A 13393-nucleotide genomic window follows, 5' to 3' on the forward strand; every position below is an offset into this window, starting at 1 on the left:
GTTGAGAAGTGATTGAATGTATAGAGTCAGAGAATAACTTGATTGACAAGCAAAGCAATTTAAACTTAATGCTGTAGGAATTAGAAATTAGTTTTTGAACAAAGGAATAAAGTATGAAAATAAGTCACATTTAAGAAAGATATATTTGTGGGGCGCCTGGGTGGCTTAGTGGGTTAAGCCGCTGCCTTCGACTCAGGTCATGATCTCAGGGTCCTGGGATCGAGTCCCACATCGGGCTCTCTGCTCAGCAGGGAGCCTGCTTCCTCCTTTCTCTCTGCCTGCCTCTCTGCCTACTTGTGACCTCTCTCTGTCAAATAAATAAATAAAATCTTAAAAAAAATGCCAATGGCATTAAAAAAAAAAGAAAGATATATTTGGGATATATCTGCTTAAATTTAAAACTGGAGCTTAAAGTAATAAAAGGATTTCAATCATTGAAATCATCTCCTGCCTTTCCAGTGGGCTTCATTAGGGTGAGAACAATTTCTTAATTTTCATATTCACTCTTCATTGAGCACTTACTATATGCCAGACACATGATAAACCTTTCAAATGCAAGACCTTATTCAGTTGATAGGAAATAGCACAATCCTGTGATGTGGGGACTATTGTGTTTCCATTTTATAGACGAATGGAGGAAACAGGTTCAGAGAGGTAAAGTGACATGCCCAAAGTCAGATAGCTCATAAATTTAGGAGCAAAAATTTGAACCCTGATCTGTTTGACCCAAATCTAGCTAGTACAGTAGTTGGCACATAGTTGATGTGCAATAAATATCTGTTGAAAAAATGGGTGAATGAATTTATCAGTGAATCTATCCTCTTCTGCTGATGAAACTACAGATTAATGTTTTTCATGATCCTGATACCCTCAAGTCAATATTAAGAGTAAAGAAAATGTGTGAGCCATGAAAGAGAAAAATTTACATAGGCAAATCTCTTGGCTCTAGAAATTCTGAGTAGGACGAGATCTGGATTTGCTTAGAAATTATATGCACACACATACACACGCACACATATGTGTGCGTGTGTATGTGTGTGTGTATACAGTATACATACCTACATATCAATAAAAGAGTTTGGAGAACCTTTGACACACACATACACGTATGTGTATGTAGACCCACACAAGCATGTCTATTTTTAATCCCATGCTTTCGTCTGTTTTCTTAATCCTCCTGAGAGGGTGTAAATAACAGAATGTCAGAGCTAGAAGGGACCTTAGCAATTACCAGCAATTATCAGATCTTTTCATGTAAATGTAGAAATTGAGACACTAGAGGGAAAGTAAATTGCAAAGGTCACAGAAGGAGTTAGAGTGAGATTAAGGATCTCAGGTTCATGACTCACACAGGTTTGTTTTATTCTGAACTGTCACCATTTACCATCTCAATTTTATAGATGGGGTAAGAAAGGCATTCTAAGAATGTTGATGATCGAGCTCCTGCTACTTGTCCATTGCAGCAGGACTTGAAATCAGATCTTTTATTTTAAATGTGAGACTTGTTTTCAACCAAGTGCTTCTGTCTCGATGCCCAAAACAAAGACCCGTTCCTACTGAATTAAATAGTGGACTGGGGATAATTTACAGAAAACTTTGTCCTTCACTTTAAGAGAAATTGTCCAAAGCTGCTTTATTTTCAGAAGACTGGCAGCCCTAAGGGGGCTGCATGAAGGGTTAGGGTTAGGGTTAGGGTTATTGAATCCACAATACCCAACGCAAAAGAAGGCACAACATTTTTGTTGCTGTTGACTATATGGCATACTAAAGGCAGGAAGGCAAAGTTAGGTGGGTAATGGTTTCCCAGTGGATGATGGATGGATAATCATTATTAGGGTTAGTGGGAATGAATGTGGGTAGGAGGTGGGAGAAACCCTTAAACAAAGGAGAAGCTCTGTCTGATAGAAGCTGCAATCACTCCGCAGAGATATTTAAATGAGGCCTCCTTAAAATCGTTACTTTCCACCCCACCCCCTATTCCCCTTTAAATTTTGTTTCAGTCATTACCCAGGGACCGGATACAGAGATTCCTATGGGGAGTTCTAATGGGTCGATTCAATTTCAGCTGGATGACGCCACTTAGCTAAGCATTAAGAGCTACGGCTCCGGGAAAGCCAACGACACAGAGAGAGGGAGAGAAAGAAATTATAGCAAGGAGCAATAAATCCGTTTCCTCCCATCCTCCCCTATAATCCATTCACAAGACCTTCAGAAATCACCTACATTCACAAAACAGCCGGCTAGCTGAGCTGAACACACTGCGGTCTCACGCCCCTCCCCCCGTCTCTGCAGATGATATACCAGCACACCCTGAGCTGTAGAAATAATCACACACTAGCGGTATCTATTGCTCTGTCGAGATACCCTGTGTCTACAACTGCAGTTTCTGCTGCTTCGGTTCATCCGTCAGCTTGGAGGAGACAGAGGCGGAGGCGGAGGCGGAGGCAAAAGAGAAAGAGGGGGAGGAGGTAAAGGAGGAAGAAGGGGGAGAGGGAAGGGGGAGGGAAGAGGAGAGGAAGGAAAACGCTGAAGGAGGAGGGGGAAAAGAAAGAGGCGGAGGAGGAGAAGGGGAGGAGAAAGAGGCGGAGGAGGAGGGGGAGGAGAAATAGAAGAAGGAGGAGGAGAAAGAGGAGGAGGAGATGAACAACTTACCCCGCTGAGCTTTCTTTGGGGAATACGTGCATCAAGATTGAGATCTCCATGTAAAATCTATACAAAGTATCTGCCACTACAGGTCTGACTCTCCTCCCCACCCCCCACCTCGCACCACCGTTTCTTTTTTTTTTTTCTCTCTCTTTCTTTCTTTCTTTTTTCCTTTTTTTTTTTTTTTTTCCCTTTCCGTTTTCTCTGCTGTGTCAGAAAGACCGACACAGAACTATCTGTTTCTGGCTCCACTGCCAGTGAAGGAGTTTTCATTCAGACTTTCCGAAGAGAGGTGGAGAAACCTAAAGACTCAGGAGAAGAAGAGGTCTTTTGAGCCAAATGGGGCTTTAGTTCTTCTGCTTTCCACAGCATGGATAAACCCTTTCCTCAAGGTAAGCCATAGAGATTAGCTCTTAAAGACCCTAGAATTCTTTCTGTGCAATGCATATATTGCCATTCATTCCAGCCATCCTGTGTGTGTGTGTGTGTGTGTGTGTGTGCGCGCGCGCGCGTGTGTGTGTGCGCGCGCGTTCGTGTGTGTACGCGCGCGGGTGTGTGCGCGCGTACAAGAGCAAACGCATGGGTAAAATAAAATGAAAACCATTTAGATGACATTTTAATGAATCAGCTTTTGCAAAAAATTTTCCGTATTAGAAATTTATAAATCAAAATGGAACTTCAAAATAACCCTTTCGTAGCCAAATGTCAATTTAATTTTTAGCTTGTTGACCTTTAAATGCATTTTGGTTCGTGCCTAAGCCCCTTATAGCGCAGCCTAACCACCCAAGCTGAGGACGTAGGGAGAGCCCGTGCTGAGGCCAGTCTGGCTGCCCAGCGGGCATCCTGTCAGCGTGGGGCTAGTCTGCTATTGGCTCACAAGTCTGGGCTGTGCATCGTTCAGATTTCATCACATCACCTTGCCCTGGGTAGAAATGGCGCAAGCTGACACGGCATAACCCCCTACTTACACTGAGTCAGAGCAATGATTTAGAAATCTCTGGATCCATGCCTGGGTGTATGTGCACATGTCTCCGTGTGGCATACGGAAATTTTGTCGAAAGTAAGAACCTGTGACCATGTCCAGTTAACCAATAGGCATTTGATAGGACCTAGTACAGTGCTTTACACTCCTTCCATTCCTCTAGCCAAGTATAATTAGCATTCACCTCTGCGTGCGGCAAACCAAGTTGGATGAACAGAAAACAGACCTCGAACTCTTAAACAGAAAATCTATTTTGAAATGCAAACTATTGTTGCTTTTTTGGGTACATTAAAACCGTTGTAACATAATGTGCTATGACATGAATTTGGATATACCAGGTGTTAAATCATGCTCCCAACAAGTCAGCTGCATATATACATAACCAATAAGATACTGACTAGCATTTTATCCACTTGGGAGTATTAGTCTTGTTCCCTGTACCTCTAAATAAACATTTACTAAGACTTTATTCTATGCATTTTGGTTTCTTTGTGTTCTGTTTTTAGGTCTCTCTAGCTGTGAAACAATCTAGATAGTGATCTGAGTGACTTGGATTTAGGTTTTTACTCAGGGTAGAGGAGTTGGGTAGTGAGGAGTGAAAAAACTTGAAGGAAGGAGACTAATTCTTCATGAAAGACTTTTTGAGACAGAGAAATACAACCAACAAACCCAGTATAAAAAATGTAGAGCATCAAAACAAGAAGGGGCCTTAAAAGCCCCTTTTTCGTGCCTCTCATTTTGCAGATAAACTGAGGCTTGGGATAGAAGTTGTTTGCCCACAGGCACACAACAAAGCAGTTAAGACTGGAACTTAAATTTCACGTATCTTGTAAAAGGGTATGGGGTTTAAAGAAAATCCCTACTTCTTAAGTGAACAACTAGCATTTTCTTCAGGATTAGAAGTATGTGAATTCATTCGATATTACAATTTTCCCTGTATTGCTCATCACTAAAACACCTACATCTTTAAAAATGCAAGGTCTTTAAACTGCTACACTCTCTAGTTTGAGTCTTAATGAAACTATTAAAGTAATGAATAGAGCTAGGGTAGCAAAGTGACAAGTTAAGAGTTAAATGTGGTGAGAACCTGGCAGCTCCAGCAAGATGTATGTGGTAGGAGGGAGGCCCAGTCAGTGGCTGAGAGGTTAGTAATGTAAACTATATACAACTTGGTATTTGTAAGGGGGAAGTGCTTTGATAGAGATGCAAATGCTTTTGCACAGAGAGGGATTTTTGGAGAGCAGACTTTGGAACAGTAGAACTAAGAAAACATATAAAGCCATAGCAGAAATTCCCCCTATGTTTGCTTTCAGTTATTCTGAGAAGGAGTGTATGTAACAGCAGAGCACAGAAAAAAGTAACACACCCCAGAGCTGTTACACAGTAAGGTACAAAACAGCATTGAACCCATGGGAGTGGGATAAAACAGGAGCCAAGCTCTCCTTCTCTGCCCTCTTCTTTGAAATTCAGGTTGAGTCATATTGTATCAGAAAGGATTTACCAGAAAAATCAGAACTGTCTAAGGCTGTTAGCATAGTAGGACTTTGGATTAGGGAAGTTTTCAACTTTGGTTTCAACATGGCAGATTTTGGGTTCCAAGGAATAAATACATTTTCCTTCCATTAACAAACAGAATTTCTTGAATAGGTTTAGCTCTCTAGTCCCTAAGTTGGCATAAGAAAAGAAATTTCCGTTTAGATTGAACAGAAAATTTCAGGGCTACAGGAAAACTGTTGAGAAAGCTCTGAGCACCTGGCCAGAGGGACTGAGATGGGAGTGGGTTTACAATGCATCATTCATTACTGCAGAGGCACTACGTGACAGAAATCACTAGATCCCACCAATGTGCAGCCAAGACTTGTAATCACCTTGGCTCCTATTTAATAATATGTGATCTGCATATTATCTCTCTCATTTAATAGAATATGGAACTGACCAACAGCACAGTTTCTTAACTGGTTTTGCTCACAATGAATTGCCCTTTAGCGGGAGGATTTCTGAATCATAAACATGCATGCAGTCATAGTTTTTCATCTAATCTATGTGCTGTAACAGTCTCTCTTGCCTATTTGCTTCTCAGTCCCCCCCCCTCACCTTCCCCTATGGTATCTATTTGGGTTCCTCCTGTTAGCCGGATAAAATCAGCAAACATTTTATTGTCATTCAGTCCTGTTTTATTCTTCTAATTTTGCCCAGGTCCTCCTTCCGCCTATATTGCAGATTTTCCACAGTCCATTCTGATAAAAGATTTGGTAGGGCAGGAGTTCATTCTGTTAAGCCTCTTGTAAACAAGGCGATAATACCTCATCATCCCAGACCAATGCCCAAAGTTTCTTTTACTTATCCAACCAGCATTGCAACTTTTCAGTCTTACAGCAATCTAATCAATATCCAGATACACCTTCTCAACTTAAGCACCATATACCCTTCTGCTGCCAAGACAGGATCCCCTTTGAACATGGTTCTGAGTCATTTCTATTATGACCTAGATTCCTCCAAGCTTAGCTTTTCAACCTTCTGGGCATGTCCCTGAGATACCTAGTGATATCTTTGGAATCCCAGAGGATTATCTTTTCTAACTTTGAGACCTTGTACGCCTTCCTTTGAGTTATTGATTCTTAGAATTTCCAATATGTTTTGAGTCTAATTTCCTTTGGGAAATCAGTGAGTCTAAAATGCTTCCAGTGTGTTTGTTACTGTTCTTATAAAGGACACAAAGGACCCCAAGCATTCTTTATCTGATCAATGGGGAATAAATCTACTATTATAAATTTGCCAAAAGACTCTTCCTGATGCAAAGTTTTCACATGCCATAATCTGCAAGTGAGCTGAACAATGTGTCTTTGTGTGTTTTTTTTTAAGATTTTACTTATTTGTCAGAGAGAGAGATTGAACATAAGCAGGGGGAGTGGCAGGCAGAGGAGAAGCAGGCTCCCCGCTGAGCAAGGAGTCCCCGTGGGGGGCTCTTGCGGGGCTCTTTGGGATCCTGACCTGAGCCACAGGCAGACCCTTAACTAACTGAGCCACCCAGATGTCCTGTGTCTTTGTTTATTTAGGTCTTCCAATGAAAGCTACTTTTTCCTTTCCAATGCTGAGATTATGAATCTCAACTAAGTTCAGTAAAGGTAGATATAGAAGGTTTCAGGGGGCTGTGAGTCCAAGTAAATAAAAGAGACATGGGGTGCCTGAGTGGCTTAGATTTTAAGTGGCTGCCTTCAGCTCAGATCATGATCCCAGAGTTCTGGGATTGAGCCCCACATATCAGGCTTCCTGCTCAGTGGGACGCCTGCTTTTCCCTCTTTCCCTCCCCCTGCTTGTGTTTCTTCTCTTGCTGTCTCTCTCTCTCTCTCTGTGAAATAAATAAATAAAATATTTTTTTAAAAAAGAGACATAAATTTTGCTTTTGAATGCTGAAATGAAAAAGGGCATGTTCCTTAATTTACCCTCAAGGATTGAAGATATAGAAGGTGTAGATGAAGAGAAATTCTTGTCAAATTGTGTAGTTATAGAAATAAAGACCATAAGGGGCAGGGTCCTTCAAAATCACCTAGTTTACCCCTATAATTATATAGATAGTGAAATTGAGGCCCAAACAAAGCAAGTGATTTGACAAAACTTTCATAGATATTTGAGTCCTAGAATGTCCAAGGAGTTTATTTGCATTCCCCTGTGCTGCATTAAATAACACCAAAACAACTAGCTAAAAAGTAAAATTATAGTCAGACTGGTTCTTTTCTGTGATGTGCCAGAAAAGTTATTTTTAACCAAATTAAATCTTCTTTTCAAAAAACGAACAGATGTAAATTCAACTAAACAGGTTTACATGGGGATATAGCCTCAAAAGGCAATGAGGCCGGTCATATTATTAGCCACTGAGTCCTTTGTGAGCGGCACCCTTCTCTTTCCTGTTATTGAGCTTTGGGCACATTTCGGTGTCATGTTTGCTTGCTTATGGAAACCTAATCAAGCACTATCCTCTTTCACTTGTTCATTTCTATTACTCATTCAAGCTTTGCATTCCATACAGTAGTGTGAGTAATCGATCTATTTTGAGGAGGCCTGAAATATGATGGATTTCAAATATATGCTTTATTCATGCTAGTGTTTCCTAGGTCCTAATGCCTCCAGGATGACTCTTGGAATTGTGCTTAGGATTTCTTGTGTATACCTTTTTGGCCGGTCAGTCTTCCAGGTGTGGTACAGTGATCTACTGTTTGTACCATATTTTCCTCATAGTCACTATTATCAGTTTTAAGCTCCATCAAATCCTTCAGGGACCGCCCAACTTTTCCTGATTGTGGGTCCGTGGAGACACAAGTAGGTGCTTTCTAGATATTCAACTTGGTTTAAATAGGTACTGTTAGGGGCGCCTGACTGGCTTAGTGGGTTAAAGCCTCTGACTTCAGCTCAGGTCATGATCCCAGGGTCCTGGGATCGAAGCCCCGCATCGGGCTCTCTGCTCGGCAGGGAGCCTGCTTCCCCCTCTCTCTCTGCCTTCCTCTGTGCCTGCTTGTGATCTCTGTCAAATAAATAAAATCTTTAAAATAAAAAAATAAATAAATAGGTACTGTTACAGGTGACATTTCAAATAATTCAGGGATCATCTTACATTGTTCTCCCATCCCTAGTGTTTGATTCTGGAGCTGCACTACCACTTAGAAAGAGTTATCTCCTCAAGGAGTTAAAGCAGACTGAAGGTGAGGAGAACTGCAGGGTGATTAGTCTTGGCTTCCATACACCGTGGGGTGGTTTTTTCCTGTTATTCTACAAATAGCCTGATTTTTGCTCTCGGTTTCTCTGCCATATCACTGCCGTTACTGCATCCTGCCTGCTTGTAGTCACTGAATCAAGCAATTTCTTTCTCATCTGTTTATTATGCTTATCAGAAATTTTACTGAAAGGAGAATATGTATACCTAAATCCCATCAATCAAAAATATATATATATATATATACATGTGTATAAATGTCTCATACATATACACATGCAACTTCTCATGGAAGACTTTTGAGGCTTTTTCTTTTTGTTTTACATTAGCATTACTACAGGATGTAGCCTTTGCATTTGAAATTAGCTTCCAGTTTTATTAGAATTCTGAGGCTCAGGACCTAGATTTCTCCCTTAGCACGCATCTAGCTGCTCCTGTGACCCTGGTCGTGTGACGAAATACAAAAGGAATCAATGATGTGAGCTTTGCTCCCAGAGAGCTTTATAGTCCAGATGCTTTGAGAAGATTTGCTTGTACATAAGTCGGTGAGGTCAACTGCAGAACAGAGGTGTAACCCTAACCCTAACCCTAATCCTAAAGTGATTGAAGGTCGTGGTCGAGTTAGGGCCTGAGCTTTGGTAGTTCCCTGCAAAGTGGTCCTCCTATGTCTTCTCATGTATTGTGTCCGTCTCCTCTCTCCTAGGATTTTCTGATGTGCCCTAAGGTCCATGTAACTAGAAGGGCTATTTATCACCACAAGTGCCACCCTGACCCCAAACCACTCAGAAGTCAAGAATCAAAGGAAAATGGATGCCGCCGTGACGGACGACTTCCAACAGATCCTCCCGATTGAGCAGCTGCGCTCTACTCATGCTAGCAATGATTACGTGGAGCGGCCCCCGGCCCCCCGTAAGCAGGCCCTCTCCAGCCCCTCCCTTGCAGTGCACACTCACAAGTCCGACTGGTCCCTGGCCACCATGCCTCCTGCTCTTCCCCGCAGTCTCAGCCAGTGCCACCAACTGCAGCCCTTGCCTCAGCATCTGAGCCAATCCAGCATCGCCAGCTCCATGTCCCAGAGCACCACTGCCTCTGACCAAAGGCTCTTGGCCAGCATCACGCCCTCACCTTCAGGCCAGTCCATCATCCGAACCCAGCCCGGAGCAGGGGCCCACCCAAAGGTCGACGGTGCTCTGAAGGGAGAAGCTGAGCACTCCGCAGGGCACTCTGGGGAGCACCTCTTCATTTGCGAGGAGTGTGGGCGCTGCAAATGTGTCCTCTGCACAGCGGCTCGTCCTCTCCCCTCCTGCTGGCTGTGCAACCAACGTTGCCTTTGCTCTGCTGAGAGCCTCCTCGACTACGGCACATGTCTCTGCTGCGTTAAGGGCCTCTTCTACCACTGCTCCACCGACGACGAAGACAACTGCGCCGACGAGCCCTGCTCCTGCGGGCCCAGCTCGTGCTTCGTCCGCTGGGCAGCCATGAGCCTCATCTCCCTCTTCCTCCCTTGCCTGTGCTGCTACCTGCCTACCCGTGGATGCCTCCGTCTGTGCCAGCAGGGCTACGACAGCCTCCGGCGACCAGGCTGCCGCTGTAAGAGGCACACCAACACTGTGTGCAGAAAAATCTCTTCTGGTAGTGCACCATTCCCCAAGGCCCAGGAGAAGTCCGTATGACCTTCCCACAACACGGAGCCAGAGCTTTCTCCTTCTTGCGCCCGTTAGGAAAGTGCAGGCCTCATCTCTGGAGAGGGGGAGAAGGAGTAAAGCAGCCAAAGTTAGGGCCTCACCAGTTTTGCTCCTGCAGTGTCAGGGAATGGCCGAGTACATCCTGGCGCAGGATGCCTTGTTCTTTCTCACAGTATCTATCCCACTTTTCTTCAAACTTCTTACACCTGGCCATTTTAGCCATGTGGCTGTCCTGGCAAATTCAGGTGATACATAGGCAAGAGATTCGGACACGGAGGACTGACAGAGCCAGCAACATGGAGGGTTAGGGGCTCCCCAACATAATGCCTCTTGATGCAGGCTCTGAGCATCCCTCCACTGTCCACAGTGCCTTTGGAAACTCTCTTCTAAGACGGTTTTCAGGGGTGCATGTGGAACAGTGTTCGATATTCCAGGGAATCCGACCCCTTCCCCCTGTTTACTGCCCTTCTCTTCTCTTGTTCTTCGTTCCTTCCCCCTTCATTCCAGCTTGATTCTTACTTTTCATTCCATTTCTTTCTCCCTCCCTTCCTCTACTGCTTTCCTCTCTCTCTTTCAGACTGACCCGTTCTCTACTTGTATCTCCATCTTGTTTGATCTATCTTTGTCTCTCTCTACCTGTCCTTTCTCAACTACGTCCAAAAGTGCTGTTTTTCCATAGGTGTTTCCTTTGACGCCAAACTTTGCTATGCTATACTATTTACTAAATTTTATTAAGGGAAATGGATTACTGTAATGAACTGATCACTAGCAATAGTCTATATCCTGACATGTGTGTGTGTGCTCATAACCACACTCACCTGTTTGTGAACACACGAGGCAAAAATTAATCTTACATTTCCAGGTTTAACGAGCTGGAGTTTTACTCCCTTTCCCAATAATTGACTTATAGTACTGACAGATTCAACTAGCATGCAGAGTAGGATAGTAAATCAGGATGCTCATAACTTTGTATGTCTGACCCAAGTGCCAAAGGCAGACGTGCTTTATAGCTAAATGAACAAAGCAAGGGATATTACAGAGGTCTGTTCTCTCTTAGAAGCTAACTGCCCTGAGACTGCATGGCTCAGGCCTTAATTATGGACATAAAAAGTCATAAAACTTTAGAGCTGGAAGGAATCTTAACTGTTAATCTAGTTCAATGCCCTTATTTTGCAGATGGGAAAACTGAGGCCTGGAGATAGGAAGGCCACACACTGAGATCATAGCAGGGTTGAGACTGGAAAAAAAGTCTTCTGACTTCTAGTTCAATATTCTGTACTCTACATCACATTAGGACATGGGACTTTTCTCTTAGGATTCTATTAACAGTGACAGAAAGCCATTGTCATTCAATTTTTCTGGAACCACGCCAAGTTAGTGTGGTGGTCTTTATGCAGTGCATAGTGGGTAGCTAATTAACTATCAGGTGTTGAGGCTGCCCGCAGTGGACATCTCCTTTGACTTTGTCACCTGTAGAAGCTCCAGTGTGCAAAACAAAACAAAAACAAAACAAGGAATCCCTAACCAAGCTCTATCTTCGCCTACTTTTTGCTGCACATGTTGTGCTCGCTCCTGGCTTTGTCTGCGATGGCAATTGCCTGAGAACCTAAATTTCAGCAGCTGGAAAACTGAGATGAATGACATATAAAGCAGAGAACTGACTTCTCTTTTAAAAATATACCAAGAGCCTGTGTTGTGAATCCACTTCAATGGGAAAAGGCTGCACTGGGGATGGCAGGCTCCTAAAGACTCAAGAATTAGATCCAGTTTCCCTCTGTAAGTGAGTCCAAAATTCACTGAGGAATTCAGAGATTGAGGGCACTTGCTTGAAATCAAGGTGCTCCAACTTAGTTTAAGACTTCCAGACTCCAACTTTATAGATCATATCTTTTAAAGTGTGCATGGATGTGTACTGCAGAGCGGCGAGGTGGGAGAAATGTATAGTCATACACAGGGGGAAGAGGGAACATCCACATCCCTTTGTTGGATATATGCTATAGAAATATGTGCCACTCACTTTGTGTTGGTTCTGAATCTTCCTGAAGTGTACTGACACAGCCCCATGCTTTCACTTTTGCCTCCTCTTCTAGAATTGCTTTGCTCTATTTTTGTATATATAAATATGTTATGATGATTATTAATAATGTTAATGATATTGCTGCAAATGGTGCCATATATAAGGTTTGGCTTCTTGGAACATTATAAACCCAAACCAATACCTGTAACCTCTTAAGTTGCTTTCAGATCCTTCCATTTTAAGTAACTTTTTAAGATCTTAACGAGTCTGCCTGATTGAACTTTGACTTATCTACTCCTAAAAGCTGTGCCCAGCTCTCTGGCTGGATCCAGCTGGATAGTGATGAGTAGCAACACACCCTTCTCCCCGCTTATGCCTGAAATTTGCTTAGAGCTGAGATATATAAGGGTTCTATGACACTAGTGCATTGTTCCTGGAGCTAAATTTATTCTATGGATGTTTGCTTATTAGTTTCAGGGCCCAAAACAACACAAGTCCCTCCTCCTTCATAGCTCCTTGATATCCCAATCCTGCAGTCCTTACTCAGGCAAATTGTGCACTGCCAGAGGGGCCCTGGGCTCTGCCATACACCCAGAAGAGCTCTTCTCAGTGTATTTCTAAATGGCCTTACACTTGGTAGAAGAAACTGAAGGGTTACTCAATGCAATTGCAATGTGCAATCTGCTGCTGAGTCAGGGCTTTGCCTTGTGTCCAAGTTGGCCTGATACGGGCTGCATCTGGTTTACGTATAGATGGGTCCTTTTGGGGTATGTGTACAGACGTGTGAGTGTGCATATGTACCCTTCTGTGAAATTTTATGTATATATATATACACACATATATGTTTGTGTATACATATATATATGTGTGTGTGTGTGTGTGTAAATATATATATTCACACATCTCTATATATTTTAATGTATTGCACATGTATATTTAAAATATATATAAAAGAAGTCTAAATCCTGCAGAAAGCGTCTGTTTTCATTATTTTTCTACCTTGTGTCATGTACTGTATAAGCAGGAATATTTAGAGGATGTTTCCTGCTTAGCATTTTTTTGCAGTTAAGTCATCTGTTACCCCCTAATTCTACTACTTTCCACATATTTGTTCCTTGATATATTTATTTCACATGGCTTAGTCAAGAGTTTTCCTTTGATTCCAGCCCATCTTCCCTCATCACGATGGGTATAATAAATATAGTGAACATTTCTATAGTGCTTACTATGTGCTAAGCATTATTATAAATGCATTGCCTATATGAGCTCATTTCATTCTCACACTAACTTTAAGATGATGTAGGTATAATTACAGCTGCCACGGTACATATGAGAAAACTGAAGCACAGGGAGGTTAA

The 13393-nt window shown here is 42.7% G+C and overlaps 1 protein-coding gene across 1 annotated transcript; it reads left to right on the plus strand.

The window, feature by feature from the left end:
• Window positions 1-2620: 2620 nt before the first annotated feature.
• Window positions 2621-12920, plus strand: SPRY3 (sprouty RTK signaling antagonist 3). The gene is made up of 2 exons (XM_045087513.1): window positions 2621-3035; window positions 9037-12920. Exon 2 carries the CDS (start codon window positions 9140-9142, stop codon window positions 10004-10006), a length of 867 nt encoding a protein of 288 aa, XP_044943448.1. The 5' UTR covers window positions 2621-3035; window positions 9037-9139; the 3' UTR covers window positions 10007-12920.
• Window positions 12921-13393: the final 473 nt, after the last annotated feature.

Source organism: Mustela putorius, unplaced genomic scaffold, assembly GCF_011764305.1.
Source record: "Mustela putorius furo isolate JIRA1106 unplaced genomic scaffold, ASM1176430v1.1 tig00001332_pilon_pilon_pilon, whole genome shotgun sequence".
Lineage (NCBI taxonomy): Eukaryota > Metazoa > Chordata > Mammalia > Carnivora > Mustelidae > Mustela > Mustela putorius.

What these genes read in the sequence shown, in the direction of transcription:
- SPRY3 (XM_045087513.1), top strand. Translation starts at nt 9,140, where the DNA reads ATGGATGCCGCCGTGACGGACGACTTCCAACAGATCCTCCCGATTGAG.